Source organism: Carcharhinus amblyrhynchos, chromosome 12 (genome assembly GCF_965287045.1).
Source record: "Carcharhinus amblyrhynchos chromosome 12, sCarAmb.v2.hapA, whole genome shotgun sequence".
Taxonomy (NCBI): domain Eukaryota; kingdom Metazoa; phylum Chordata; class Chondrichthyes; order Carcharhiniformes; family Carcharhinidae; genus Carcharhinus; species Carcharhinus amblyrhynchos.
This window is the reverse complement of record NC_137335.1, coordinates 41,972,710-41,999,804: the sequence shown is the minus strand read 5'-3', so window position 1 is coordinate 41,999,804 and position 27,095 is coordinate 41,972,710. Positions and strand designations below refer to the sequence as shown.

General features: G+C 42.1%; 1 protein-coding gene across 6 annotated transcripts in view; it reads left to right on the top strand.

The window, feature by feature from the left end:
- Window positions 1-27,095, top strand: part of LOC145350939 (echinoderm microtubule-associated protein-like 6) — a 394,618-nt gene that overhangs the window by 335,895 nt on the left and 31,628 nt on the right. For 4 of the 6 annotated variants that reach the window (XM_080200440.1, XM_080200441.1, XM_080200439.1 and 1 more), the window contains 5 exons: window positions 365-538; window positions 2,618-2,826; window positions 13,421-13,578; window positions 17,169-17,283; window positions 25,079-25,267. In XM_080200440.1, coding sequence (XP_080056566.1) covers window positions 365-538; window positions 2,618-2,826; window positions 13,421-13,578; window positions 17,169-17,283; window positions 25,079-25,267 — 845 coding nt within the window. Of the gene's footprint in view, window positions 1-364; window positions 539-2,617; window positions 2,827-13,420; window positions 13,579-17,168; window positions 17,284-25,078; window positions 25,268-27,095 lie in introns of those variants that run through there. The other 2 variants (XM_080200443.1, XM_080200444.1) reach the window with 2 other exon arrangements.

Below are 27,095 nucleotides of genomic sequence, written 5' to 3'. Positions count from 1 at the left end.
ATCAGCTCTTTCCCCTATCCCAGTCATTCCCCCATTCTCTCTAGTTTTATTTGTGCAGTTTTACTGACTTCCTTCTCCAGGTAAAACTGTAGTAATGTATCTACTCATAAAGCAGATACATGTGGTTATGCAACCCATGATTTTGTTGAGTTCACTGCAGTGCTTAGTAAGTAGATAGCATTAGGATAAAACCCTTGGTGTATGTTTCTTGCCTGAACTACATTAATTGACTTTTAGAAACTATGCAAACAATTAATAAAAATATTTATATAAGGTGCTAAAAATCAGTTCAAGTTTTAAATGTATTTGCCTTGCTCTTTTTATACTTTCATTTTAATGCATACAATATTTCTAAAATTACCAGGGACAACTCCATCCATTCATGTGTGGGATGTCATAACCAAGCAGACGCTTTCTATTCTCCGTTGTTCCCATAATAAGGGTGTCAGTTATGTTAACTTCAGTGCCACTGGCAAGTTACTGTTGTCATTGGGTGTTGATCCTGAACACACTATCACTGTTTGGAGATGGCAGGAAGGTAAATCTTAAAGCTTATTATAATTAGCAAATTATTTATTTATTTGTTCTATTTTACGTAGCCATTGACCTACATTCACCGATTTATGACAGGAGTTAAGGAACAGATTGTAGATATTGCACTAAATGCATCAATGCTATGTTATGATCTCTCAGTAAAAGGCAAAATGATTAAGAAAATATTTTGTCTTTTATTTCCTTCAATAGCAATAGAACAGAGACTTTGGCTTTTTCTTTCATCCCATTATAGTCTGTCTTTCCACCCAGTCAGTTTCTGATTTTGGTACTTTGGCACAGACTTAAATGTATCTTGACATTAACATCCTTCTTACATCTGGCTAGACCACATAAAACTTTATAGGGCCTTGATGTCTACTGCCAAAACCAGATACTTCAGGATTATTCTGGGCTGTAAAGATAACTCCTTGTCTCTTTTTGTCACAAATACCATCTGCTTAAATTTCTCTCTTGTTCACAACATCTTCATCTCCAAGAACAAGTACAACAAGCTTGTGAGCTTCTTGTCACTGAGATTGATACCATCCATTCAGTTGCCTTTGCAGCACCCATCCTTTTCCTTTGCCCAACATGTTAGTCATCCTCAATGGATCTCCCTACTAAGCCCTAATCTCATATTTGTCTCTTCTCATCTTCATTGAGCTTGTCTTCTATACAAGATGCAATGTCTCTCCATTTCCACCAAACCATTGACCATCCAAATCACTTCCTTGTCCCATGCTAATTGATATAAATGATTATAGCAACACTGTCCACCTCCCTTTCAAATTTGTCATCATCACTCCTCAAAAAAAATCTACAACCAGGCTTTATAATTACTACTCCATTACCAATCTCCCTTTCCTCTAAAAATTCCATGACATATTGCCAACTCACAAATTTGTGGTTATCTGTCCCACAAATCTATGTCTGAAACTCTCCAACTTGGTCTCTGGCCCTGCTACAGCACTGAAACAACCCAACTGACCACATCTCTCAATCTGGCATTTGTACATTCCTCATTTATTCATACTACTCTTACAGTAGGCGTCTTCAACTGTCGAGGTGCTCTGGAATCAAAGCAAATTACTGCAGATGCTGGAATCTGAAACCAAAAGAGGATCTGCTGGAAAATCTCAGCAGGTCTAGCAGCATCTGTAAGGAGAGAAAAGAGCTGACATTTCAAGTCCAGACAACCCTTTGTCAAAGCAGGGCCCCTGGAACTTTGTTCTCTGCTTCTCCATAATATTCTTCAAGCCTATAACTTTGATTAAGCTTTTAATCACCCCTTGTAACATCCTTTTTGGGTTTCTGTACTCTTTTGTGAAGCATATTAGGATGTCTGATAAAGGTGCTATATGGTTGACAGTTGTTGTAGGGTTTTAAGGAGAAGGTCCACTTTTGCCTCTCAGGTCAACAATGAATGTACAATATAATTGTGCCTTTGCCAGCGTCACTTCCTCCTGAGAACAAATTTTATCAAAGCAATATGTAACAACTGTCCCTGGTGATGATAGGCGGATGCATCTTGGCAGCAAAGTAATAAATAAATTCCAATCAACATGTCTCTACCATACTTAGCAGTATCATGGGAAGAATGCATTCATGTCCAGCGAGTAGGACTGTAGGAGAAATCTGGGGGTCTCGAGTATCAATTGATGGAATGAGACTTCCAACTAAACCAAACTTTAGCTCTCAGCTGCACACCCTCTGTAAAAACTTAGTATTAATCTTAGCAGCTAGTTGCTGAATGCTTAGTTATTCTGCATTAATTTACAATGAACCCTATACACCTCACAGACATTGAATGTTATAGATTATTCACAGCTGATCAAAAGAAAGTGATTGTGCAACTTCAGATTTATTTGTTAAAAATCAGGTGAATTTGTGGAAAAGTTGTAACCAATTAAATAACTAATATGCAAAATATTGTTGCTCAAGTTAGATAAAACTCTTTAAAAAAAGATTACCCTTGGTCTAAGTTTGTTTTGCCCTGCTATAGGGCAAAATCTTGCAGGAATACTTTATATCAGACAGAACAGGTACATTTTAAATCAAATATGTTATTTTTCTTCTGTTTTAGGTGTCAGAGTTTCTAGCAAAAGTACCCATAGTGAGAGGATTTTTGTGGTCGAGTTCCGTCCAGATTCAGATACACAATTTGTTTCTGTGGGGATAAAACATATAAAGTTTTGGACTTTGGCTGGTGGAGCATTACTTTCCAAGAAAGGGAGCATTGGAACTGTCAATGATGCAAGGATGCAAACTATGCTATCTGTTGCCTTTGGTGCAGTAAGTAGTATTTACAGATGCTATTCAAAACTAATGAATTTGCATTATCAGAAAACAAAGATTTATTTTTTGTTAATTATGTGCTGCTAATCTGAGACTTGTCCTGCAATAAAACTTGGGAGTATATCGGCAACAGCACTGAAAAGGCCCCTTCACTTAATCTGACGCCCTATGAAGTTGTAATCTGCTTGTGTTGAGTCACTGGGTACAAGTTGGCTGTTGCCAGGCCAGCAACAGAGGATAGTTTGTGTGCCAGCCCATTGGAAAATGAGATTGTAAATGAGCTCTGCTATAGAGGATTTGAGGGGGCAGCATAAGAACATAAGAAATAGGAGCAGGAGTAGGCCATCTAGATCTCCGAGCCTGCCCCGCCATTCAATAAGATCATGGCTGATCTGAAGTGGATCAGTTCCACTTTCCTGCTTCCTCCCCAAAACCCTTAATTCCCTTGTCTATCAGAAATCTATCTACCTGTGACTTAAATATATTCAGCGAGGTAGCCTCCACCACTTCAATGGGCAGAGAATTCCAGAGATTCACCACCCTTTGAGTGAAGAAGTTCCTCCTCAACTCCGTTCTAAACTGCACACCCCCCCCTTTATTTTGAGGCTGTGCCCTCTAGTTCTGTTATCCTTTCTAAGCAGGAAGAATCTCTCTACCTCTACCCTATCTAGCCCATTCATTATCTTGTAAGTTTCTATAAGATCCCCCCTCAGCCTTCTAAACTCTAACGAGTACAGACCCAGTCAATTCAATCTCTCTTCATAAGCTAACCCCCTCATCTCCGGTATCAGCCTGGTGAACCTTCTCTGTACTCCCTCCAAGGCCAATATATCCTTTCGCAAATGCGGGGACCAAAACTGCACACAGTACTCCAGTTGCAGCCTCACCAGTGCCCTGTACAGTTGCAGCAAGACCTCCCTGCTTTTATATTCTATCCCGTTCGCTATAAAAACCAACGTTCCATTCGCCTTCTTGATCACCTGCTGCACCTGCAGACTGGTTTTTGCGATTTGTGCGCAAGGACCCCCACGTCCCTCTGCGCTGTAGCATGCTGCAGCTTTTCGCCCTTTAAATAATAATCCCTCCTACTATTATTTCTACCAAAGTGGATAACCTCACATTTGCTAACATTATACTCCATCTGCCAGGTCCTTGCCCACTCAGTCAGCCTATCCAGATGTCTCTGCAGACTTTCTGCGTCTTCCACGCAATTCACTTTTCCACTCATCAGCAAATTTTGTTGCTCTACACTCAGCCCCCTCCTCCAGATCGTCTATGTAAATGGTAAACAGTTGAGGCCCCAGCACCGATCCCTACGGCACTCCACTAGTCACCAACTGCCAACAGAAAAGCACCCATTGATTCCAACTCTCTGCTTCCTGTTAGATAACCAGTCCTCAATCCACACTAACACCTTACCCCCAACTCCGTGCACCCTAACCTTCTTCAGCAACTTTTTGTGAGGCACCTTATGAAACGCCTTCTGGAAATCTAAAAACACCACATCCACCAGTTACCCTCTGTCTCTTGCACTAGTCACATCCTCATAGAAATCCAATAAATTCGTTAAACACAACTTTCCCTTCATGAATCCGTGCCGCATCTGCTTGATCAAACCGTTCTCTTTTTTGCTATTTCTTCTTTGATGGTGGATCCTAGCATTTTTCCAACTACGGACGTTAAGCTAACCAGCCTATAATTCCCTGCCTTTTGTCTGCTACCTTTTTTAAACAGTGGCGTAACATTAGCCGTTTTCCAATCTTGCGGCACTTCCCCAGAGTCCAGCGAATTTTAGTGAATAATTACTAACGCATCTGCTATCACCTCTGCCATTTTTTTCAGAACCCTGGGATGCATTCTATCCAGTCCCAGGGACTTGTCTACTTTCAGTCCTGTTAGTCTATCAAGCACTACCTCTCTAGTGACAGTAATTGTATTAAGGACCTCATCTCCTACCATCCTTCTATCTTTAATATTCGCGAAGCTATTTGTGTCCTCCTGCATGAAGACTGACACAAAAAACTTATTTAAAGTCTCAGCCATTTCCTCGTTATCCACCGCTAAATCTCCCCTCTCATCCTCCAAGGGTCCAACATTCACTGTAGCCAGTCTCTTCTTCTTTATATATTTGTAAAAACTTTTACTATCATTTTTTATATTTAGAGCTAGTTTAGCTTCATACTCTATCTTTCCTTTCCTTATCGCTTTCTTAGTCATTCTTTGTTGCTTTTTAAATCTTTCCCAATCTTCTAATTGCCCACTATTTTTAGCCGCTCTGAACGCATCAGCTTTTAATTTAATACTCTCCTTTATTTCCTTCGATAACCACAGCTGGTTATCTCTTCTCTTACAGCCCTTCTTTACCATTGGAATATATTTCTGCTGTGTACCAAAAAAGGTCTCCTTAAAAATCCTCCACTGTTCCTCAGCTGTCTACCAACTAATCTGCACCCCCAATCTACATTCACCAATTCTGCCCTCATCTTATCATACTCCCCTCTGTTCAAACAGAGGACACGGGTTTGGGACCCTACTTTTTCTCATCCTCCATCTGCATCAGAAATTCAACCATACTATGATCACTTATCCCAAGAGGATCCCTCACAAGAAGATCCCTAATTCTGCCTGCCTCGTTACACAGCATATAGGAGAATGCTGTGAAAGTGCACAGAGATATTAGGTACACTGGATGGCCTGGCAGGCAGCTTCCTGTCACTATCAAGAAGCATAGAGAGCTTGGCTCTAAGTTGGCAGAAGGCACCACATAAAGTTACCCTCTTTCAACCTCTGCTCCATCTTCCTGCTCCTAATCTAAAGGCATTGCAACTATTGCCCCCATATGTGTTGTCACCATTTGTGGGAAGGTCACTAAATCCTCTGCCCCCACTGCGAGGAGGCAGTAATACTTGCTGACAAATCCCAGAATTCACTACAATACCTCCAAAAAATATTCAACAGTGCTCAGAGACTTTACAATAGTAGAAGTTATTCTAAATTGCCTTACCTGCACCTTGGGTAAATAACCCAAAAGCTAAATCCCTCACACAACTGAATGCATGCTCTTTAGTAATGACAAGCAAGTATGTTGAATGAACCTACATTGTATACAAATCTATCAGTAGGGCTATTTAACATCATGACAGTACCAGTTTGGTGGTTTCGGGTGCATTCATAGGATGCACATTTGGGTGCTTTTCCTAACATGGGCACTATACTAAAAGTAGCTGCAGGACATACAAATTATGAGCAGGAGTAGACCACTCAGCCCCTCAAGCCTGCTTGCCATTCAATAAGACCATGGCTGATCTGGTTGTAACATAGAACATAGAACACTACAGCACAAACAGGCCCTTTGGCCCACAAGTTGCGCCGATCACATCTATACCTACCAAACCGTAGAACTATCCATAACTCCCAATGCCATTAGATCCCATATACTCATCCAGAAGTCTTTTAAAAGACCCCAGCAAGTTCGCCTCTACCACCACCGACGGCAGCCGATTCCACTCACTCACCACCCTCTGAGTGAAAAACTTTCCCCTAACATCTCCTCTGTACTTGCTTCCCAGCACCTTAAACCTGTGTCCTCTCGTAGCAACCATTTCAGCCCTGGGAAATAGCCTCCAAGAATCCACCCTATCTATTCCTCTCAACATTTTATAAACCTCTATCAGGTCACCTCTCAACCTTCATCTCTCCAGGGAGAAGAGACCTAGCTCCCTCAACCTATCTTCATAAGGCATGCCTCCCAATCCAGGCAACGTCCTTGTAAATCTCCCCTGCACCCTCTCAATAGCTTCCACATCCTTCCTGTAGTGAGGCAACCAGAAGTGGTACTCCAAGTGGAGTCTGACAAGGGTCTTATAAAGTTGCAGCATTACCTCCCAACTCCTAAACTCAATCCCTCGATGAATGAAGGCAAACCTTGCATTCTTATCTACCCACAATATCCTTTCATACCCTTGATTTTAAAGAACGTATCTAGCTCTGCCTTAAAAATATTCAAAGACTCTTTTACCACTGTTTTTTTGAGGAAGTGTTCCAAAGACTTCTGATGATCAGAGAAAAATATTCTCACCTTAAATGAATAACTCTTTATATTTAAACAATGACCCCTAGTTCTATATTCTCCCACAAAAGGAAATATCCTTTTGATTTTGATTTATTGTCACATGAAGTTTTGTTTCTTGCGTGCTATACAGACAAAGCATGCCATACATAGAGGACAGGGGGCAGAATGTTGTGTTACTGTCATTGTTAACATGTAGAGAAAGATCAACTTAATATGAGATAGGTCCATTCAAAAGTCTGATGGCAGCAGGGAAGCTGTTGTAGCTGGTTGGTACGCAATCTCAGACTTTCATATCTTTTTCCCAATGGAAGAAGGTGGAAGAGAGAATGTCTGGAGTGTGCGGGGTCCTTGATTGTGCTGGCTGTCTTTCCGAGGCAACAGGAAGTGTAGACAGAATCAATGGGCATGAGGCTGGTTTGCATGATGGACTGGGCTTCATTCACAACTCTTTGTAGTTTCATGTGGTCTTGGACAAATCAGCAGCCATACCAAGCTGTGATACAACCAGAAAGAATGCTTTCCATGGTGCGTCTGTAGAAGTTGAAGAGAGTAGTAGCAGATGTGCCAAATTTCCTGAGCCTCCTGACAATGTAGAGGTGTTGGCAGAGTTTCTTAACTGTAGCATATGGAGGGACCAGGAACAGGTTGTTGATGATTTGGACATCTAGAAAGTTGAAGCTCTCAACCATTTCCATTTCATCCCCATTGACGTAGGTAGGGACATGTCCTTCATATGTTTCCTGAAGCCAATGACTATCTCTTTCGTTTTGCTGACATTGAGGGAGAGATTATTGTTGTTGCATCAGTTCACCAGATTCTCTGTCTCTTTCTTGTATTCTGTCTCATCATTGTTTGAGATCTGACCCATCACAATGGTGTCATCAGCAAACCTGAAACCAAGTTGGAGGGGAATTTGGCCACATAGTTATAGGTGTAAAAGGAGTACCCTGTCAAGACCCATCAGGATCTTAAAGGTATCAACCAAGTTGCCTCTTACTCTTCAAATTTCAGTGAATGCAGACCTAACCTTTCAAACCTCTACTCATAAGATGACCCACCCATTCCTGGAATTAATCTAGTAAATTTTCTCTGATCTGCTTCTAATGTACTGGCATCTTTCCTTAAATAAACTGATATCTTCCAGATATAGTTTCACCAATGACCTGTACAAATGAAGCAAAACGTCCCTATTTTGTAAAAACGTTCCACTTACAATAAATGATAACATTCTATTAGCTTAATGTACCTGTATATTAGCCTTTTGTGATTCATGCACAAGACACCCAGGTTCCTCAGAATGCAACACCTCTGTAATCTGTCACCACTAGATAATAAGTACTTCTTTTCTTCCAACCAAAATGGAGAATTTCACATTTGCCTGTGTTGTACTCCATTTGCCAGATCTTTACCCACTCACTTAACCTATGTCCCTTGTAACCTCCTTATGTCCTCGTCACAATCTACTTTTCTACCTGCCTTTACATCGACAACAAATTTAGCAACCATATTTGATTTATTATTGTCATATGCATTAGTATGCAGCGACAAGTTCATTTCTTGTGCGCTATACAGACAAAGCATAGTGTTCATAGAGAATGAAAGGAGAAGGTGCAGAATTTGGTGTTACAGTCATAGCTAGGGTGTAGAGAAAGATCAGCTTAATATCAGATAAGTCCATTTAAAAGTCTGATGGCAGCAGGAAAGAAGCTGTTGAGTTGGTCAGTTCATGACCCAGACTTTTGTATTTTTTTTCCTCCAATGGAAAAGGGCAGAAGAGTGCATGTCCAGGCTATATTGGGTCATTGATTATGCTGACTGCTTTCTGAAGCAGCAGGAAGTGTAGACAGAGTCAATGAATGGGAGGCTGGTTTGCGTAATGGACTGGGCTACATTCACAACCCTTTGTGGTTTCTTGCAGTCTTGGTCAGAGCAGGAGCCATACCAAGCTGTGATATATCCAGGGATGATACTTTCTATCGTGCATCTGTAGAAGCTGGTGAGAGTCGTGACGGACATGCAGAATTTCTTTAGCCTCCTGAGTACTTAGAGGCATTGGTGGCATGGAGAAACCAGGACAGGTCATTGGTGATCTGGACACCTAGAAACTTGAAGCTCTCGATCATTTCCACTTCATCCTCATTGATGTAGACAGGGGAATGCTTCCTGAAGTCAATGACTATCTCCTTCATTTTGCTGACACTGAGGGAGAGATTATTGTCATTGCATTAGTTCATTAGATTCTCTCGCTTTCCTGTACTCCATCTCATTATTATAAGATCTAACCAACTACAGTGGTGTCGACAGCAAATTTGAAAATAGAGTTGGAATAATTTGGCCGCATAGTCATAGGTGTATAAGGAGCATAGTAAGGGGCTGAGGACACAGCCTTACGGGGCACCAGCCTTGAGGAAAATTGTGGAGGTTTTGTTGCCTATCCTACTGACTTCAGTCTGTGGGTTAGGAAGTCTAAGATACATTTGCAGAAGGAGGAGTTTGAAGATGAGTTTTGTTGGAATAATGGTGTGGAAGACTGAGCTATAGTCAATAAATAGGAGTCTGACATAAGTGTCTTTGTTGCCAAGATGTTCCAGGGTTAAGTGTAGAATCAGGGAGCTGGCGTCTGCGGTGGACCTGTTATGGTGAGCGAAATGCACACTGTAGTGGATCCAGGCAATCTTGGAGACCGGAATTGATTCGTGCCATGACTAACCTTTCAAAACGCTTCATAATGATGGATGTCAGAGCCACTGTGCAATAATCATTGAGGCACGCTGCCTGACCTTTGATACAGGGATGATGATCATCTTCTTGAAACAGGTAGGGACCTCAGATCAGTGTAAGGAGAGATTAAAGATATCTGCAAATACCCCCGCCATCTGGTTTGCACAGGATCTGAATGCTCATCTCGGTACCCAATAAGGCTAGTCACTTTCTGTGGATTGACTTGCAAGAAGGTCGATTTGACATCTGTGATGGTGACCTCTGATACTGGTTCAGCTGAGGCTTCTGGGATGTGTGTGGAGGTGGGGGTGGTTGGCGGGGTTGGGGGGGGCGGTGGTTGGGTGGCGATATTAGGGTTAGGGTATGGTTTCCAGTTGGAAAACACACAGATTTGCTTCTTTTGCACAAAGTCTCCTACATCTTACTAATGAAGTCTGTTACTGTAGTAGCATACTCATTCACGTTGGTCGCTGAATTCTTAAATATTGACTAGTCCAATGACTCAAAAGTGTTGGCATTCTCTTGGGTAACAGTAATCCAGAGACATGCTCAGTTGACTCTTGACACGAACATACTGGACACCATGCATCCAATGCAAGGTCTTTAATTATTTGTGCACACGTAATTAAATTTAATTCCTTGCGCAAACGGTAAACACCGAATGACCAGAGCAATTCAATTACAGCAGATCGAGAACAAGAGATTTTTAATATCTTTCATTGACATACATATCCACCAATCACAGCATAGTCCTTTCTTATCCAGTAGAAAACTAATCCTTTATTACCATAATATGTCCCCATATCTTGCTATTTGGTAATTGCCATGGTAATTCATTCTTTGCTTCCATCCTGCTGTCCTAACCTGGAATTCCATGTTTATGCAACAAGCTTTTAGATACACTTGCTTATCCTGCATACTTCAGTGTTGGCCTTACTGAAGGCCATGTTTAGCTAATAATCATTTTTCATTATTTGACAGAGTTTTTTTTGACAATTATGGAACTTTAATTTTCACAATTGTTGTAACCAAACTTCCACACTTGAATTCTTAAATATTGTTCAGTCTACTGATTCAAAGCAGTCCCATAGATCATCTGATTCCTCAGACCAACACTGCATGACTTTCTTTATTAGATTCTCCCGTTTCAGTTTTTGCTTGTAAGCTGACAACAAGAGCACAGCCTTGTGGTCTGATTTGCCAGAGTGTGGGTGGGCAACAGAGTGGTAGGCATGCTTGGAGTTTATGTGGCAGTGGACGATGTTGTTTGGGCCTCTGGTGGAACAGGAGATATGGTAATGATATCTTGGTAGAACATTCTTGAGTTTGGCCTGGTTGAAGTCCCTGGCCACACTGAACAAGGTCTCGAGAAGTTTTGTCTTAAGGCTACTAGTGGTATATGTATCATCCAGCGCAGTCTTCATTGACACATGGGGTGGGATGTAAACTGCTGTCAGGATAACACAGGTAAACTCCCGCAGAAAGTAGCAGGGGCAGCATTTCAGTGTTTGGCATTCTAGGTCTGGTGAGGGGCAGAAACTCGCCAGTGTTGTTACGTCTGGGTACCAAGAAGTGCTGATTAGAAGGCAAACCCCATCTCCCTACCTTTGTCAGAGGCCGCGTACAGTCCAGTGGAATGAGAAGCTCTCCGGTTGTAGGGCACAGTCCAGTGAAACAGGAGTGAGCCATATCTCCGCAAAACAGAGCAGACATCCATCTCTCGTTCCTTTTGAAAAAAGCGAGTCTGGCTTTAAGTTCATCTAGCTTATTTTCCAGAGATTGAATATTTGCCAGGAGTAAAGTGGGGGAGGGGAGACTTGGGACCATTTTGTTTCACTCTAACCTGCAGGCCTGCATGTTTCCCACACTTCCTGAAGTGGCTGCTTCTTTTCATGCCTGGGAGATGGTGAGAGTAGTATTCGGTATGAAGGGTACAGGTGTGTCCAGTGAGGTGTTCCACTTTGGTCGGTGTGGATAGAGGATTTGTTGCCATTGTCACGGTTCCTGTGTCGGCAGTTCAGTCTGCGCGGTTGGGTGTTCGGGTCACCGTCATGCTGTGGTTTGACTTTGGAGGATGTTCATATCCAGCATGGACAGGTCAAAGGTCAGCAAGTGGATGGGGTCTCTGAGGTTACCATCATGAATGAGCCAATGGCCAAGTCCATGTGATAGGGTCCTCTGGGTCACTGCTAGGTCAGGGTCTTCTTTTGGAGGATCTGTAGACCTGCAAGTGAATTTAAAAGAGCAGTGTTAGTAATCTTGTTAGCATAAGGTCACAGCTCTCTGGGTCAGAAGGATTGGAGGCCGGGGAGTGAAGGCCCCAGCTCCAGACTTGCTGCTCTGGCTGTTAGGATTGATGCAGGCCCATATTCATAGGCCCTTCATCGAAGTTATTTATACAAATTGTAAAAGTTGATATCTCAGCATTGATCCCTGTGCCAACCAGAAAAGGACCCATTTATGTCAACTCTGTATCCTGTTAGCTAGCCAGCTTCTATCGATGCCAATATATAACCCTCGACACCATGAGCTTTTATTTTCTATAATAACCAGTGATGTGGAAATCTAAGTACAGTACATCCACCAGTTCCCCTTTAGTCACAGCATTGGATTCCTCAAACAACTCTAATAAATTGGTTAGATATGATTCACAAAATCATGTCGACTCTGCCCGATTGCTTTGAAGTTTTCTAAGTGGCCTGCTATAACATCTTTAAGAATGGCTCCTAACATTTTCTCTATGATAGATGTTAGGCTAAGTGACCTCTTGTTTCCTGCTTTCTGTCTCCCTCCCTTTTAGAGAAGATTACATTTACCATCTTCCAATCTAATGAAATCTTCCCGAATCTAGGGAATTTTGGAAAGTTAAGACCAATGAATCATTTATCTCAGTAGCCACTTCTTTCAAGATCTTAGGGTGAAGTCCATCTGGACCCAGGTATGTATCAGCCCACAGCCCCAATAATTTGCTCATACCACTTCGCTGCAGATTGTAATTTTCCAGAGTTTCTCCCTCCCTTCCATTTCCTTATTTACAGCTATTTTTGGCATGCTACTTGTGACCTCCATGGTGAAAATTGATGCAAAATACCTGTTTAATTAATCCGCCATGCCTCCTTACTTTCCTTATCAATTCAAATTTGATACTGTCAACTTTTTTAGTTAACCACGGATGGTGGGCCCTCACCTTGAAATATTTCTTTTCTCATTCGAACATGTGTATTTTCTGTATTCTGATATATCCCTTTAAAATGTTTGCCATTGAACCTCTCTAGACCTGCCCTTTAACCACATTTGCCAGTTCACTTTGTATTTGCTAGCTCCACTTTCATACCTTCATAATTGTCCTTAAATTTAAAATACAAACCTTGGATGCACTCTTTGCTCCCACAATTTGAATGTAAAATTCAATCATATTGTGATTTCTGCTCCCTAGAGGTACCTTCACAATGAGGTTATCACCTAATCCTATTTCATTATACAAGGAATAGCGTGCCCAATTCAGATAGTGTGGCTTCTGTAGTACCGTCTCCAGCAGTGCCACAATTCCAAATTTTGTGTTCCAGTTCTTGATTTTCTGTTTGCAATACCCAAAGAGATTGATTATTAATGATTTCAGACAAAATAACAATTAAAGAGCTGATGAAATATAATTTTTCATTGACAGACAACAAGACAAATTTGTGGCAAACCGTGATATTTTCCTCCGGATAAATAAATGGAAAAATTTTTGTCTTCATCTTACGTTTTATGACAACTCTCTACTTGACAATTTGTTCTTATACTACTCATTTATAGAACAACCTTACTTTCACTGGTGCCATAAATGGAGATGTATATGTCTGGAAGGATCATGTTTTAACCCGTGTTGTAGCAAAAGCCCATACAGGGCCTGTTTTTACAATGTACACAACGCTAAGGGATGGCTTGATTGTCACTGGAGGCAAGGAAAGACCGTAAGATACATTTTTATATGTTTTAATGTCTTTTTATGGAGCTTTATCTATCCTAATGAGAACTTATCAAGTTAAAAACTGTTCTGTTTGCTATTTGACATAGACATGTGTTTAATTCTATCGCTAGATTATATTAGTTATCCAAGAAAACTGTTTGCAATTTATAAGATTTGTTTAACTATTAGTACTGTAGGATATAAAGGCCTGGCAATTTGTTTGTGTAGCACCCATTTCTTTTCACGCTGAAGAGCCTCGTAAGCCCCCAACATAGAGGACAGGCAGTACATGCACATTTCCCACTGTAAGTGTACTGTCTTGCAAATGAAGGTAGATGAACCGGTGGCAAAAGCACATGTTAGAAACATTTAGAAGTAGAATCATATTTATTTGAACGGAATCTGCACAATGTGGACCTACCACATGCTTATCTGAATGTGCAGCTGGACGAAATAGAAGTACGACATGGGGTGACACGGTAGCATAGTGGTTAGCACTGTTGCTTCACAGCTCCAGGGACCTGGGTTCAATTCGCGGCTCAGGTCGCTGACTGTGCGGAGTTTGCACATTCTCCCTGCATCTGTGTGGATTTCCTCCCACAGTCCAAAGATATGCGGGTTAGGTGGATTGGTCAAGCTAAATTGCTCCTTAGTGTCCTGGGATGCATAGGTTATAGGGATTAGCCGGTCAATACAGAGATAGGGCCTGGATGGAATTGTTGTTGGTGCAGACTCGATCGGCCAAATTGCTTCTTTCTGCACTGTAGGATTTCTATGGTTTCTTCTTCCCACTGCCAGCTACTGATTGTCCCCCAGTCTTCTCTCTTAACAATGATCGGTCGCTTTTTATCCCAAGTTAAACACCCCTGGTACCGTAATTCTTTTCTCATAGCACCTGTGCGCAATATCATTTATCAATTGATGTGCCATTCTTTGTACTTCCTGGAAGGCAAGGATGATCCCCACATGGTACATTGCTCAGAAATGGACATAATACTAAACGTGAGCTGCTTATATGCAGCAACTCTGAAGAAATGACATTTTATGGTTGATTATATTGCATGAAATCTATTTTGAAGTTTGTTGGGGTCAGGTTATTTTCAACCTTTTGTTTTCATCTTCAGTCCAACACATCTTTAAATATATTTCTATTAGCCACCCTATAAATTCAAGCTCCATGTGGGTAAGGCATTCTGTAAATTCTTTCAGAACTAATGCCCTAAAAAGGGATGCCTTCCATTTCTTGTACATTAATTATCATATTCTCTGGAGTCCTTCTGGTGTTCATTTGTTTCCCAAAAATATACACGAGACCTTTGGCAATCTTCTTTAAAATTAATGCAATTGAAATTTAATTACCTCTTATAGATCGTGATCTTAAAATTTCAAGACATAGTTTACCTTCCTCTGCATTGCTCTTTACCTTCAATAATATCTTTAAGTTTCAAACTTAATGTAACTTTATCCATTGCATTACCTTCTTTATTGACCATATTGTTTAACTGGAACATACGGCATGTATTTTTTTAATGAATTAGGTTTCTTCTGCAATGCCCAAATGTATTTGTTTTACGTTAAATGGAGAATAGGTATAGATGCATATATTGCTACTCCTCCAGACCCTTCCCAAACAAAAAAGGAGCCATTTTTGAAGCAGCCTGCAATGATTCCTTTAAAGTTTGCTAGTTGGACTACTGCCTGCCGGATACAAATGAGTGCAGCATGTACAGAGCTCACTGCACCCATTTGTACTTAAAAATTGCAAATCAGGTTCCATAACCAGTAATGTTCTGAATATGTAAGCAACCATCCATGTAAGACAAGCCTTATGGCATCTAAGGGGAAAGCCTAGCTTCCCTGCTATTTCCAGTTACCAGATATCTCGTTAGTGAGGTAGAATACAGGACTCAAGATGTAAATGTACTTCTTTCTTAAATCTGCATGTGAAACTTATGAGATTAAGGAAAATAATTAGACTTTACAACTAGCATTGAAAACTCCAACATTTCTCCACACAAGTCTACTTCTCTGTACCTAATCGGTTAAACACTGACACATTGATTTATATGACAAGATACATTGTGGAGAACTGATGTGAAAAACATTAAACTCAATGTGGGAGCAGTAGAGGTTTACAGCATGGAAACAGGCTCTTCGGCCCAACTTGTCCACGCTGCCCTTTTTTTTTGAAACCACTAAGCTAATCCCAATTGCCCATGTTTGGCTCAATTCTACACCCATCTTAGCCATGTAACTGTCCAAATGCCTTTTAAAAGACAAAATTGTACCTCTGGCAGCTTGTTCCAGACACTCACCATCCTCTGAAAAAATTGCCTCTCTGGACCTTTTTGCATCTCTCCCCTTTTACCTTAAACCTATGCCCTATAGTTTTAGATTCCCCTATCTTCTATAAGATCACCCCTAAGGCTCCGACACTCCAGAGAAAAAAAAAGTCCCAGTTTATCCAGTCTCTCCTTATGACTCAAACCATCAAGTCCCAGTAGCATCCTCATAAGTCTTTTATGCACTCTTTCTAGTTTAATAATATCTATTCTACAATAGGGTGACCAGAACTGTACACAGTATTACAAGTATAGACTTACCAATGTCTTGTACAACTGCAACAAGACACCCCAACTCTTGTATTCAATGTTTTGACCAATGAAACCAAGCATGCCGATGCCTTCTTCACCACTCTGTCCACCTGTGACTTCACTTTCAAGAAACTATGAACCTGTACTCCTACATCTGTTTTATAACGCTCCCCAATGTAGGGCAACTGAGCAAGTCCTGCCCTGGTTCTATCACCACATATTTATCTAAATTAAACTCCATCTGCCATTTGTCAGCCCACTGGTCCAATTGATCAAGATCCCTTTGCAATCCTAGATAACATTTTTCACTGTCCATTATGCATCTGCAAACTTACGAACCAATCATTAACATAATTTTAAATACATAGCAATGTTCATCTTGGGAAAACACTGTCTCAGCAAAATTAATAAATTTCTATATTGCAAAATGCATTATGCATTAGATGTAGGATCATCAATGCCTGGGTTTCCTAAACGTATATCCAGTCGGTGAGGTTCCAGCCATCAGCAGAACTTAGTAAAAATTAGCCTAATGCCACACAGTGCTATAACTGAAATATTAATGAGAAAATACAGTTTGGTCCTATATTTATTATGCGGTCAGGTTCAGCGACCTCCCTCATGTCTGTTAAATTGTTTCATTAAATACACAATTGTGAAGTGAATTGTGAAGTTTGATGAAACTCCTTACATGATGTCAAAAATAGTAAATCAATAACTAATAAATCATGTACATTTGAAAATGAATGCAAATAATTAATCTAGACAGATATATTATTATACAGAAAGTTACAAGAATGACTAATTCTAGAAAACATATCCATTCCTCTGAACATAAATTCATATGCATATAAACCACAGGAATAGTTTCAAAGTTATGTTTGTGATTTATTTAATGCAGGTGACAATTCATTATATTATTAATCTAACATGCAGAAGAAGCGTTAAAATAATTTGCATTTTATAGTAAAAGTAATTAATTTGCTCTTAATTCCAAAAGGACAAAAGAGGGAGGCGCAGTAAAACTATGGGATCAAGAAATGAAGCGATGTCGACCATTCCAATTGGAGACAGGACAACTTTTGGACTGTGTACGTTCCGTCTGTCGAGGAAAGGTCAGAACATCTAAATTTGAAAAACACCTTGATTAAAACGTAAGAACATAAGAACATAAGAAATAGGAGCAGGAGTAGGCCATCTAGCCCTTCGAGCCTGCCCCGCCATTCAATAAGATCATGGCTGATCTGTCGTGGCTCAGTTCCACTTTCCCGCCCTCTCCCTATAACCCTTAATCCCCTCTCTTATCAAAAACCCATCAACCCGCGTCTTAAAAATATTTAGCGAGGCAGCCTCCACCACTTCAACGGGCAGAGAATTCCAGAGATTCACCACCCTTTGAGTGAAGAAGTTCCTCCTCAACTCCGTTCTAAACTGCCCCCCCTTTATCTTGAGGCTGTGCCCCCTAGTCCTACTGTCTTTTTTGAGCGGGAAGAGTCTCTCCACCTCTATCCTATCCATCCCATTCATCATCTTATACGTCTCAATGAGATCTCCCCTCATTCTTCTAACTCTAACGAGTACAAACCTAGTTTATTCAGCCTCTCCTCATAGCTCAACTCCTTCAACTCCGGTATCAGCTTAGTAAACCTCCTCTGCACTCCCTCCAAGGCCAAAATATCTTTGCGCAGGTGCGGCGCCCAAAACTGCACACAGTACTCCAGCTGCGGCCTCACCAATGCCCTATACAGCTGCAGCAAGACCTCCCTACTTTTATATTCAATCCCCCTCGCTATGAAGGCCAGCATCCCATTCGCCTTCCTGACCACCTGCTGCACCTGCAAGCTGGGTTTTTGCGACTCATGCACAAGGACCCCTAGGTCCCTCTGCACCGTTGCCTGCTGCAGTTTTTCGCCACGTAAGTAATAATCCTTCCTACCATTATTCCTACCAAAGTGGACCACCTCACACTTGCCGACATTAAATTCCATTTGCCATTTCCTGGCCCATTCGCCCAGCCTATCTAGATCCTTCTGCAGACTCTCCACACCCTCCGCACAATTTGCCGTTCCCCCAATCTTGGTGTCATCAGCAAATTTCGACACCCTACACTCGGTTCCCTCCTCCAGATCATCTATATAAATGGTAAAAAGCTGAGGCCCCAGCACCAACCCCTGGGGCACTCCACTAGTCACCATCCGCCAATCCAAATAGCACCCGTTGACCCCCACTCTCTGCCTCCTATTTGACAACCAATCCTCTATCCACGCTAACACCCTACCCCCAACTCCATGTCCCTCGACCTTCTGCAATAACCTCTTGTGAGGTACTTTGTCAAACGCCTTCTGAAAATCTAGAAAGACCACATCCACCGGCTCTCCTCTATCCACTGCCCTAGACACATCCTCATAGAACTCCAGTAAATTTGTCAGACACGACTTCCCTTTAATGAAACCGTGCTGCGTCTGCTCTATCAAGCAATTCCCTTCAAGATGCCTCGCAATTTCCTCCTTAATGACAGATTCTAACATTTTACCTACCACAGACGTTAAACTAACTGGCCTATAATTCCCCGCCTTTTGCCTGGCACCCTTCTTAAACAACGGCGTAACATTAGCCGTTTTCCAATCATACGGCACTTCCCCGGAATCCAGCGACGTCTGGAAAATAACCACCAAGGCATCCACTATCACCTCCGCCATTTCTTTCAGAACCCTTGGATGCATTCCATCCGGTCCTGGGGACTTGTCCACAATCAGCCCCTCCAGTCTGTCGAGCACCGCCTCTCTAGTAACAGTAATGTCATTGAGACCCTCCAGTCCTACCACCTTTCCATCGCTAACACCCAGCAAATTATTCACGTCCTCCTCCGTGAAGACAGAAACAAAAAAGTTATTCAATACCTTAGCCATATCCCCATCCCCTACCACTAGGTCCCCTTTCTCATCCTCTAAAGGACCAACGTTCACCCTAGCCAGCCTCTTCCTTTTTATATATTTATAAAAACTCTTGCTATCCTTTTTTATATTAAGCGCTAGCCCAGCTTCATAGTTTCTCCTACCCTTCTTTATTAACTTCTTTGTCAATCTTTGTTGACATTTAAACCTCTCCCAATCCTCTTCTCGCCCACTACTCTTAGCTACTCTAAATTCCTCCGCTTTTAATTTAACACTTTCCTTCACCTCCTTCGTTATCCACGGCTTATTACCTCTCCTCCTATGGTCCTTTTTGACCATCGGAATAAATTTCCACTGAGCACCAAGAAAGATCTCCTTAAAGATCCTCCACTGCTCCTCAGCAGACCCTCCCTCCAACGCGCTCCCCCAGTCCACATTCGCCAATTCTTCTCTCATCCTACCGTACTCCCCTCTATTCAAACAAAGGACGCGTGTCCGGGAACCCACTTTCTCCTCCTCCATCTGCACCAGAAACTCCACCATACAATGATCACTCTCCCCAAGAGGATCCTTCACCGCAAGGTCCCTAATTCTACCCACCTCATTACATAGCACCAGATCCAAGATAGCTCGCTCCCTCGTCGGCTCCAACACACACTGTTCCAGGAAACTATCCCGGCAGCATTCCAAGAACTCCTCCTCAAGCCCACCGCGTCCAACATGGGTCGACCAATCAATATGCAGATTGAAATCCCCCATGACTACGGCCGTCCCATTCCTGCACACCGCACTTATTTGCGCGTTAACAGCCCGCCCCACCTCCAGATCATTATTGGGGGGCCTATAGACGACACCCACCAGCGTCTTCCTCCCTTTGCTGTTCCTAATCTCTACCCACAACGATTCCACGTTCTGCTCCTTGGCTCCAATATCATCCCTTGCTACCACCGTGATGCTATCCTTAATCAGCAGAGCTACGCACCCCCCTTTTCCCTCCTGCCTATCCTTCCTAAACACTTGATAGCCCTGTACATTCAGCTCCCAGTCCCTGTCACCCTGCAGCCACGTCTCTGTAATGGCCACCAGATCATATCCATTTGTGTTGATCTGCGCCACCAGCTCATCCACTTTATTCCGAATGCTTCGTGCATTCAGATAAAGCGCTTTCATCCCAGCCTTCACCTGGACCCTATTTGCCGTAACGCCACCAACCATACTCACGCCCCCTACTCCCTCTATTATTGGGACATCCTTGGCCTCTTCCCTTACCTGTACCCTCTCCTTAACTTTAGACCTCGTAACATCACCTACCCTCGCACCCTCCCCCCGCCTAATTAGTTTAAAGCCCTGTCTACAGTCCTCTTTACTCGATGCGCCAGCACTCTGGTCCCAGCACGGTTCAGACCAACTCCATCCTGCCCGAACAGGTCCCACCTACCCCAATACTGGTGCCAATGCCCCATAAATTCAAACCCATTCCTCCTACACCAATCCCTGAGCCACCCATTCATTTCCTTAATCCTGTCAACCCTACGCCCGTCTGCACTCGGTTCAGGCAGTAGCCCAGAGATAACCACCTTGTCTGTTCTACTTTTTAATTCCATTCCCAGCTTTTCATACTCCCTCCCCAGATCCTCAGTTCACATTTTGCTTACGTCGCCAGCACCCACATGTACCACAACAACCGGATTCTCACCCTCCCACTCCAGGTTCCTCTGCAGCCCAGCTGCGACATCCCGTACCCGAGCACCAGGCAGACAACACACCCTTCTGTGCACTTTGTCATTGTGACAAAGGACAGTGTCAATACCCTTCACCCCACTATCCCCATTCACTACTACGTTCCTTTTCCAAGTCTTTGCAATTAGAATTATTTAAATAATTCTGACTCTGTTAAAAAATGTTTAAAAACCATTGAGATTTTATGAGGTGCACTTTATTTTCAGAGGAAAAGGAAATTGAATTGCATAGGAAATGGGCAGTTGATTCACTATCACTGCTTTTGTGCTACCGCACCTTAATGAATTTCACCCTCTGCTGTGATTTCACAAGGACGAACATAAAATTGAAGTACTGATTAAAATTCTGGGGGTAAATGATTAAGAATAGTTTACAAAATTCTACTTCATCTCTATTTGCAATGCACAAAAATGTATTATTCCAAATTGTTGATGGACATGCATCATGGAATTATTGCAAAACTGTGAGCAGAATTCTCCCATGGGTTCAATGCTGAGCAGCGGGGGATGAATTCAGTGGGAGGCCCAAAAACCAACATGAATTTCCTGCAAGATCTTCTGCTGGTGCCCACCATGGCCGATCAGTAATCCCAGGGGTTCAACATTGGGTGGCACGGTAGCACAGTGGTTAGCACTGCTGCTTCACAGCTCCAGGGACCTGGGTTCGATTCCCAGCTTGGGTCACTGTCTATCTGGAGTTTGCACATTTTCCTCATGTCTGCGTGGGTTTCCTCCGGGTGCTCCGGTTTCCTCCCACAGTCCAAAGATATGCAGGTTAGGTTGATTGGCTATGCTAAAATTGCCCCTTAGTGTCCTGAGATAGTTTATAAGGATTAGTGGGTAAATATGTATGGGTGTGGGGGTAGGTCCTGGGTGGGATTGTGGTCAGTGCAGACTCGATGGGCCAAATAGCCTCTTTCTGCACTGTAGGGTTTCTATGAACATTGGGACTCTTGCTCTTCCTGATTAATGACCCAGACTGTGGTGTGCAGGGCATGATTTCAAAATTTGCAGTTGATACAAAGATTGGAAGCATTGCCAACTGTGTGAGAATATTCTTGTACTTAAAAAGGACAGACATATTGGTGCAGTGGGCAGACAAGTGGCAGATGGAATTCAATGCAAAGAAGTCAGGTGATTCATTTTGGCAAGAAGAATGTGGAGAGACAGTATGAAATAAACTGTAAGGAAAGTGCAGAAACTAAGAGACCTTGGCATAAAGTAAATAAAGTTGCCATAGTCCGTGAAGACCATTGGCTGCTCTCCCATTTGAGAAAGAGCTGACTGGTGGTAATTTAATTTGAAAGTCACCTCATTCAGGTGAGGAGCAAGGTTAAGAAGGTGGGGCCTTCATGAATAAGTTCAACCAGTATGGGAATTGAACCTGCACTGTTGGTGTTGCTAAGCTGTTGTCCAGCCAAATGAGCTGAAGGTGGCACTGCATACTGAGAACAGTTAATAAAGCACATAGTATCCTAGGTTTTATTAATAGGAGCAAGAATGAAGATATCATGTTGAACTTGTATACAACACAAGTTTGGCTTCATTTGGAATACTGTGTCCAGTTCTGGACGCCCTATTTGAGGAAGGTTGTGAAGGTGTCGGAGACAGCATAAAGTGATTCACAAGAATGATTCCAGAGATTAACAACTGTGGCTAATAGGATCAATTGGGGAGATTGGATCTGCTTTCCTTGAAGAAAAGACAGAAGAGACTTTACAGAATTATTCAATTCTGAGGAGAATGGACAGGGTAAACACTTGAGAGAGAACAGTTTCTCAGAGTATATAAGGACACATTCAAAATAATGGACAAAAGGAGCAGACATGAAATGAGAAAAGGTTTTTTCATTTAGAGTTAAGAGTCTGAATGAACTTCGAGGGTGATGAAGGCAGGTTCTATCAAGGTATTCAAAAGGGAATTGGATTTTCATTCGAAATGATGTGCAAGGTTACGGGATGAACTAGAATGCTCTTTCAGAAAACCAGTGTAAACTCGATAGGCCGATAGCTTCCGTCTGCACTGTAAAGATTCTGTGATTCTGTAGACAAAGTGCTACAATTGCACCAATTTCAAGATGATTCCTTTAGAATTAACTGTGTAAGAACATAAGAAATAGCAACAAGAGTGGACCTCACAATGAGTTGAACATCCTTCTGACATTCAGTAGGATCGCATTGCTAATCTTCAGTTTCAACTTCACTTTCCTGTCCACTCCCCATACCTGCTGATTCTTTAAGAGACCAAAGTATAGAGACAAAGAATTGGGAAAGTGCAGGAGATTTTACAATGGACTCAGAAAATACTGGGCTAAATGGTAGGGTGTTGTTTCTGGTGAGAAAACTGGAGAAACAGATCAGTTTTCTCTCTAGATCTTATGACGCACTGCCAAAATAAAACAAGGTGGTGTGTTTCATGCAGTCATACGGAGGTGGGGGGGATCCCCCCACTACAGTCAGCAGCCCCCTTCTCTTCCCCTGCACAACCCTTCTTGATTAGATTTATTATTGTCACATGTATTAACATAGTGAAAAATATTGGTTCTTGCGTGTTATACAGAGAAAACATAGCATTCATAGAGAAAAAAACAAGAGTGCAGAATGGAGTGTTACAATCATAGTTCGGGTGTAGAGAAAGATTAACTTAATGCAAGATAAGTCCATTCAAAAGTTTGACAGCAGCAGGGAATAAGCTGTTTCTGCGTTGGTTGACACATGATCTCAGACTTCTGTATCTTTTTCTCAAAGAAAGAAGGTGGAAGAGAGAACGTCCAGGCTGTGTGGGGTCCTTAATTATGCTGGCTGCTTTGCCGAGGCAGTGGGAAGTGTAGACAGAGTCAATGGATGGGAGACTGGTTTGGGCTACATTCACGGTCTTTTGTAATTTCTTGTATCTTGGGCAGAGCAGGAACCATACCAAGCTGTGATGCAACCAGAAAGAATGCTTTCTACAGTGTGTCTGTAAAAGTTGATGAGAGTCGTAGCTGACATGCCAAATTTCTTAGTCTTCTCAGAAAGTAGAGGCGTTGGTAGGCTTTCTTAACTATAGTGTCAGTATGGGGGGACCAAGACAGGTTGTTGGTAATCTGGACACCTAAAAACTTGAAGCTCACGACCCTCTCGACTTTGTCCCCATTGATGTAGACAGGGGCACGTTCTCCTTTATGCTTCCTGAAGTCGATGACAATCTCCTTCATTTTGTTGACATTGAGGGAGAGATTATTGTCACTGAACTAGGTCACCAGATTCTCTATCTCATTCCTGTATTCTGTCTCATCATTGTTTGAGATCCGACCCACTACGGTGTTGTCATCAGCAAACTTGAAAATTGAATTGGAAGGTAGCTTGGGCCATACAGTCATAGGCATATAAGGAGTACAGTAGGGGGCTGAGAACACAGCTTTGTGGGGCACTGGTGTTGAGGATGATTGTGGAGGTGTTGTTGTTGCCCATTATTACTGATTATGGTCTAAGTTCAGGATCCAGTTGCAGAGGGAGGTGCTGAAGCCCAGGCCAGACTTGAGATAAGTTTTGTGGAAATAATAACATTGAAGGCTGAGATGTAGTTAATAAATGGGAGTCCGATGTGAGTGTCTTTGTTCTGCATAGCCCCCTGCATCGCCACCGCCCCCCACAATCCAGGCTTCACCTCCCAGCACTGTCCCAACAGTACCTGATATCTGCTGCCAAGTCGCTGCTGTGGTGTCTGATGGGCACTGTATGCCAGGCTCTTGACTGCAGACCAATAATGGTTTATACCAAAATATCTTGCTGGAAGGTGGGAAGCATGTGTTCTGGACTTCCTAATGATATTGAAATACAAATCAATCTCATATTAATAAGCTTTCCACCCTTTCTGGGCGTGAAGCAATTTGAGCCACTCCAAGGGGCAAGATAGCGCATCTTTTCCACCAGCAACAAATCGTATTTTTAGCTACACACGCTATTTGTAGCCAGGATAGAGAGCACTCTTCTGTTTTTAAAGACTCCTTAGTTCAAGTTAACCACAAAATGAAGTTCTCTACAGCAACAATCTACCTTTGCCCAAGTCTCAAAATAGCTGTGCCTAATATACTAGAGTTCAGGCCGCCTTAAAATAAGTTGCATCTGCCACTTACTTATTGCTCAATACTTTAAAAAAGGCACCTCACTATTCTAACAAAATCTTAATCTGTGCAATGCTATGTAATTTGTTTTTATTTTAGACCTTCAGCCTTTTTGTAGATATTTCTTTGCATTTTACACTACTTACTGCCTAATAATTATTGTTGATTACAGGGGAAAATACTTGTAGGAACTAAAGATGGTGAGATAATTGAAGTTGGAGAGAAGAATGCAGCATCAAATAGCCTAATTAATGGACACATGGAAGGAGAAATTTGGGGCCTTGCCACACATCCTTCTAAAGACCTCCTGATTTCTGCAAGTGATGATGGTACAATAAGAATTTGGGATCTGGCTGATAAAGTAAGTAGGAAAGGGTTACAAAACAGCACCATTCCTAAATATTGCTGATTTTCTGCCTTCAAAAGAAGTTACATATAATACTGAAATTGACAGGAAAATGCTGGCTGTACTCAGCAGATCAGTTAGAATTTGTGGAGAGAGAACCAAAGTTAGCAGGTGGAGTTTTCCCCAAAAAATTGTAAATTGCATAACAGCGTGAAAACAGGGATCCTCCATGTTTTATTATGCGGGCATCCCAAATTGCCAGTGAATCGGGAGGCCTCCTCATACCTCCATCACAGACATCAAACCACTCTCAAGCACTGTATGTTATCAGCGCCGCACCTGCGCAAGGATATTTTGGCCCTGGAGGGAGTGCAGAGGAGGTTTACTAGGCTGATACCGGAGTTGAGGGGATTGAGCTATGAGGAGAGGCTGAATAAACTAGGCTTGTACTCGTTAGAGTTTAGAAGAATGAGGGGAGATCTCATTGAGACGTATAAGATGATGAATGGGATGGATAGGATAGAGGTGGAGAGACTCTTCCCGCTCAAAAAAGACAGTAGGACTAGGGGGCACAGCCTCAAGATAAAGGGGAGGCGGTTTAGAACGGAGTTGAGGAGGAACTTCTTCACTCAAAGGGTGGTGAATCTCTGGAATTCTCTGCCCGTTGAAGTGGTGGAGGCTGCCTCGCTAAATATTTTTAAGAAGCGGGTTGATGGGTTCTTGATAAGAGAGGGGATTAAGGGTTATGGGGAGAGGGCGGGAAAGTGGAACTGAGCCACAGCGGATCAGCCATGATCTTGTTGAATGGCGGGGCAGGCTCGAAGGGCTAGATGGCCTACTCCTGCTCCTATTTCTTATGTTCTTATGTTCTTATAATTGGCATATTGTATTGGTAAACAGTGAAAAGTATTGTTTCTTGCACGCTATACAAACAAAGCATACCGCACATAGAGAAGGAAAGAAGAGAGTGCAGAGTGTAATGTTACAGTCATAGCTATGGTATAGAGAAAGATCAACTTAATGTGAGATAGATCCATTCAAAAGTCTGATGGCAGCAGGGAAGAAGCAGTTCTCAAGTTGGTTGGTACGTGATCCCAGACTTTCTTATCTTTTTCCTGATGGAAGAAAGCACATCCGGGATGCGTGGGGTTCTTAATTATGATGGCTGCTTTTCCAAGGTGGCGGAACATGTAGTCAGTGTCAGTGGGAGATTGGTTTGAGTGATAGACAATGGCTAGACAACTGAAAGTATCTATGCAAATAAAAGTGGGAAGAATAGTAATAAAAGAAGATTTAAGACATAAGACAGAGACAAAGAACATAATAGCTGAGACAGTGGAAGATAAAATCAGGACTGAAATGGAAACAGGGAAGTTGTGACGTGATAGCCTGAAGTAAAGAAAAGCAGGCTGTTGAATTTTGCACCAGCACCATGCTCTGATCGAGTGTCTGCAGTAATTGACATCAATGAATTCAGATTTTATATTACTTTCCTGTAGGAAGTGGAAGGCTAAAGGCTTATAATGTATATATCAGCATTCAGTCGTCAGTCTTATCTGAAGCTGAAGATTTCCCTGTTAGAGTGTGAGAGTACTACTGTGACCTCCATCTTCTCATCAGAATAGTTATCTTTGTGGGCCCTATTGATGAAGCTTCCTGTCTCAACTATTTGATTTGTCACATGTATTGGGGTACAGTGAAAAGTTTCTTGAATGCTGTACAGTCAAAGTACACCATTCATAGAGTACATTTGGGAGAAGGAAAGGATAGGATGCAGGATATGGTGTTGCAGTTATTGATAAGTTGAAGAGAAAGATTAGCTTAATAAATGATCAGAGATTGA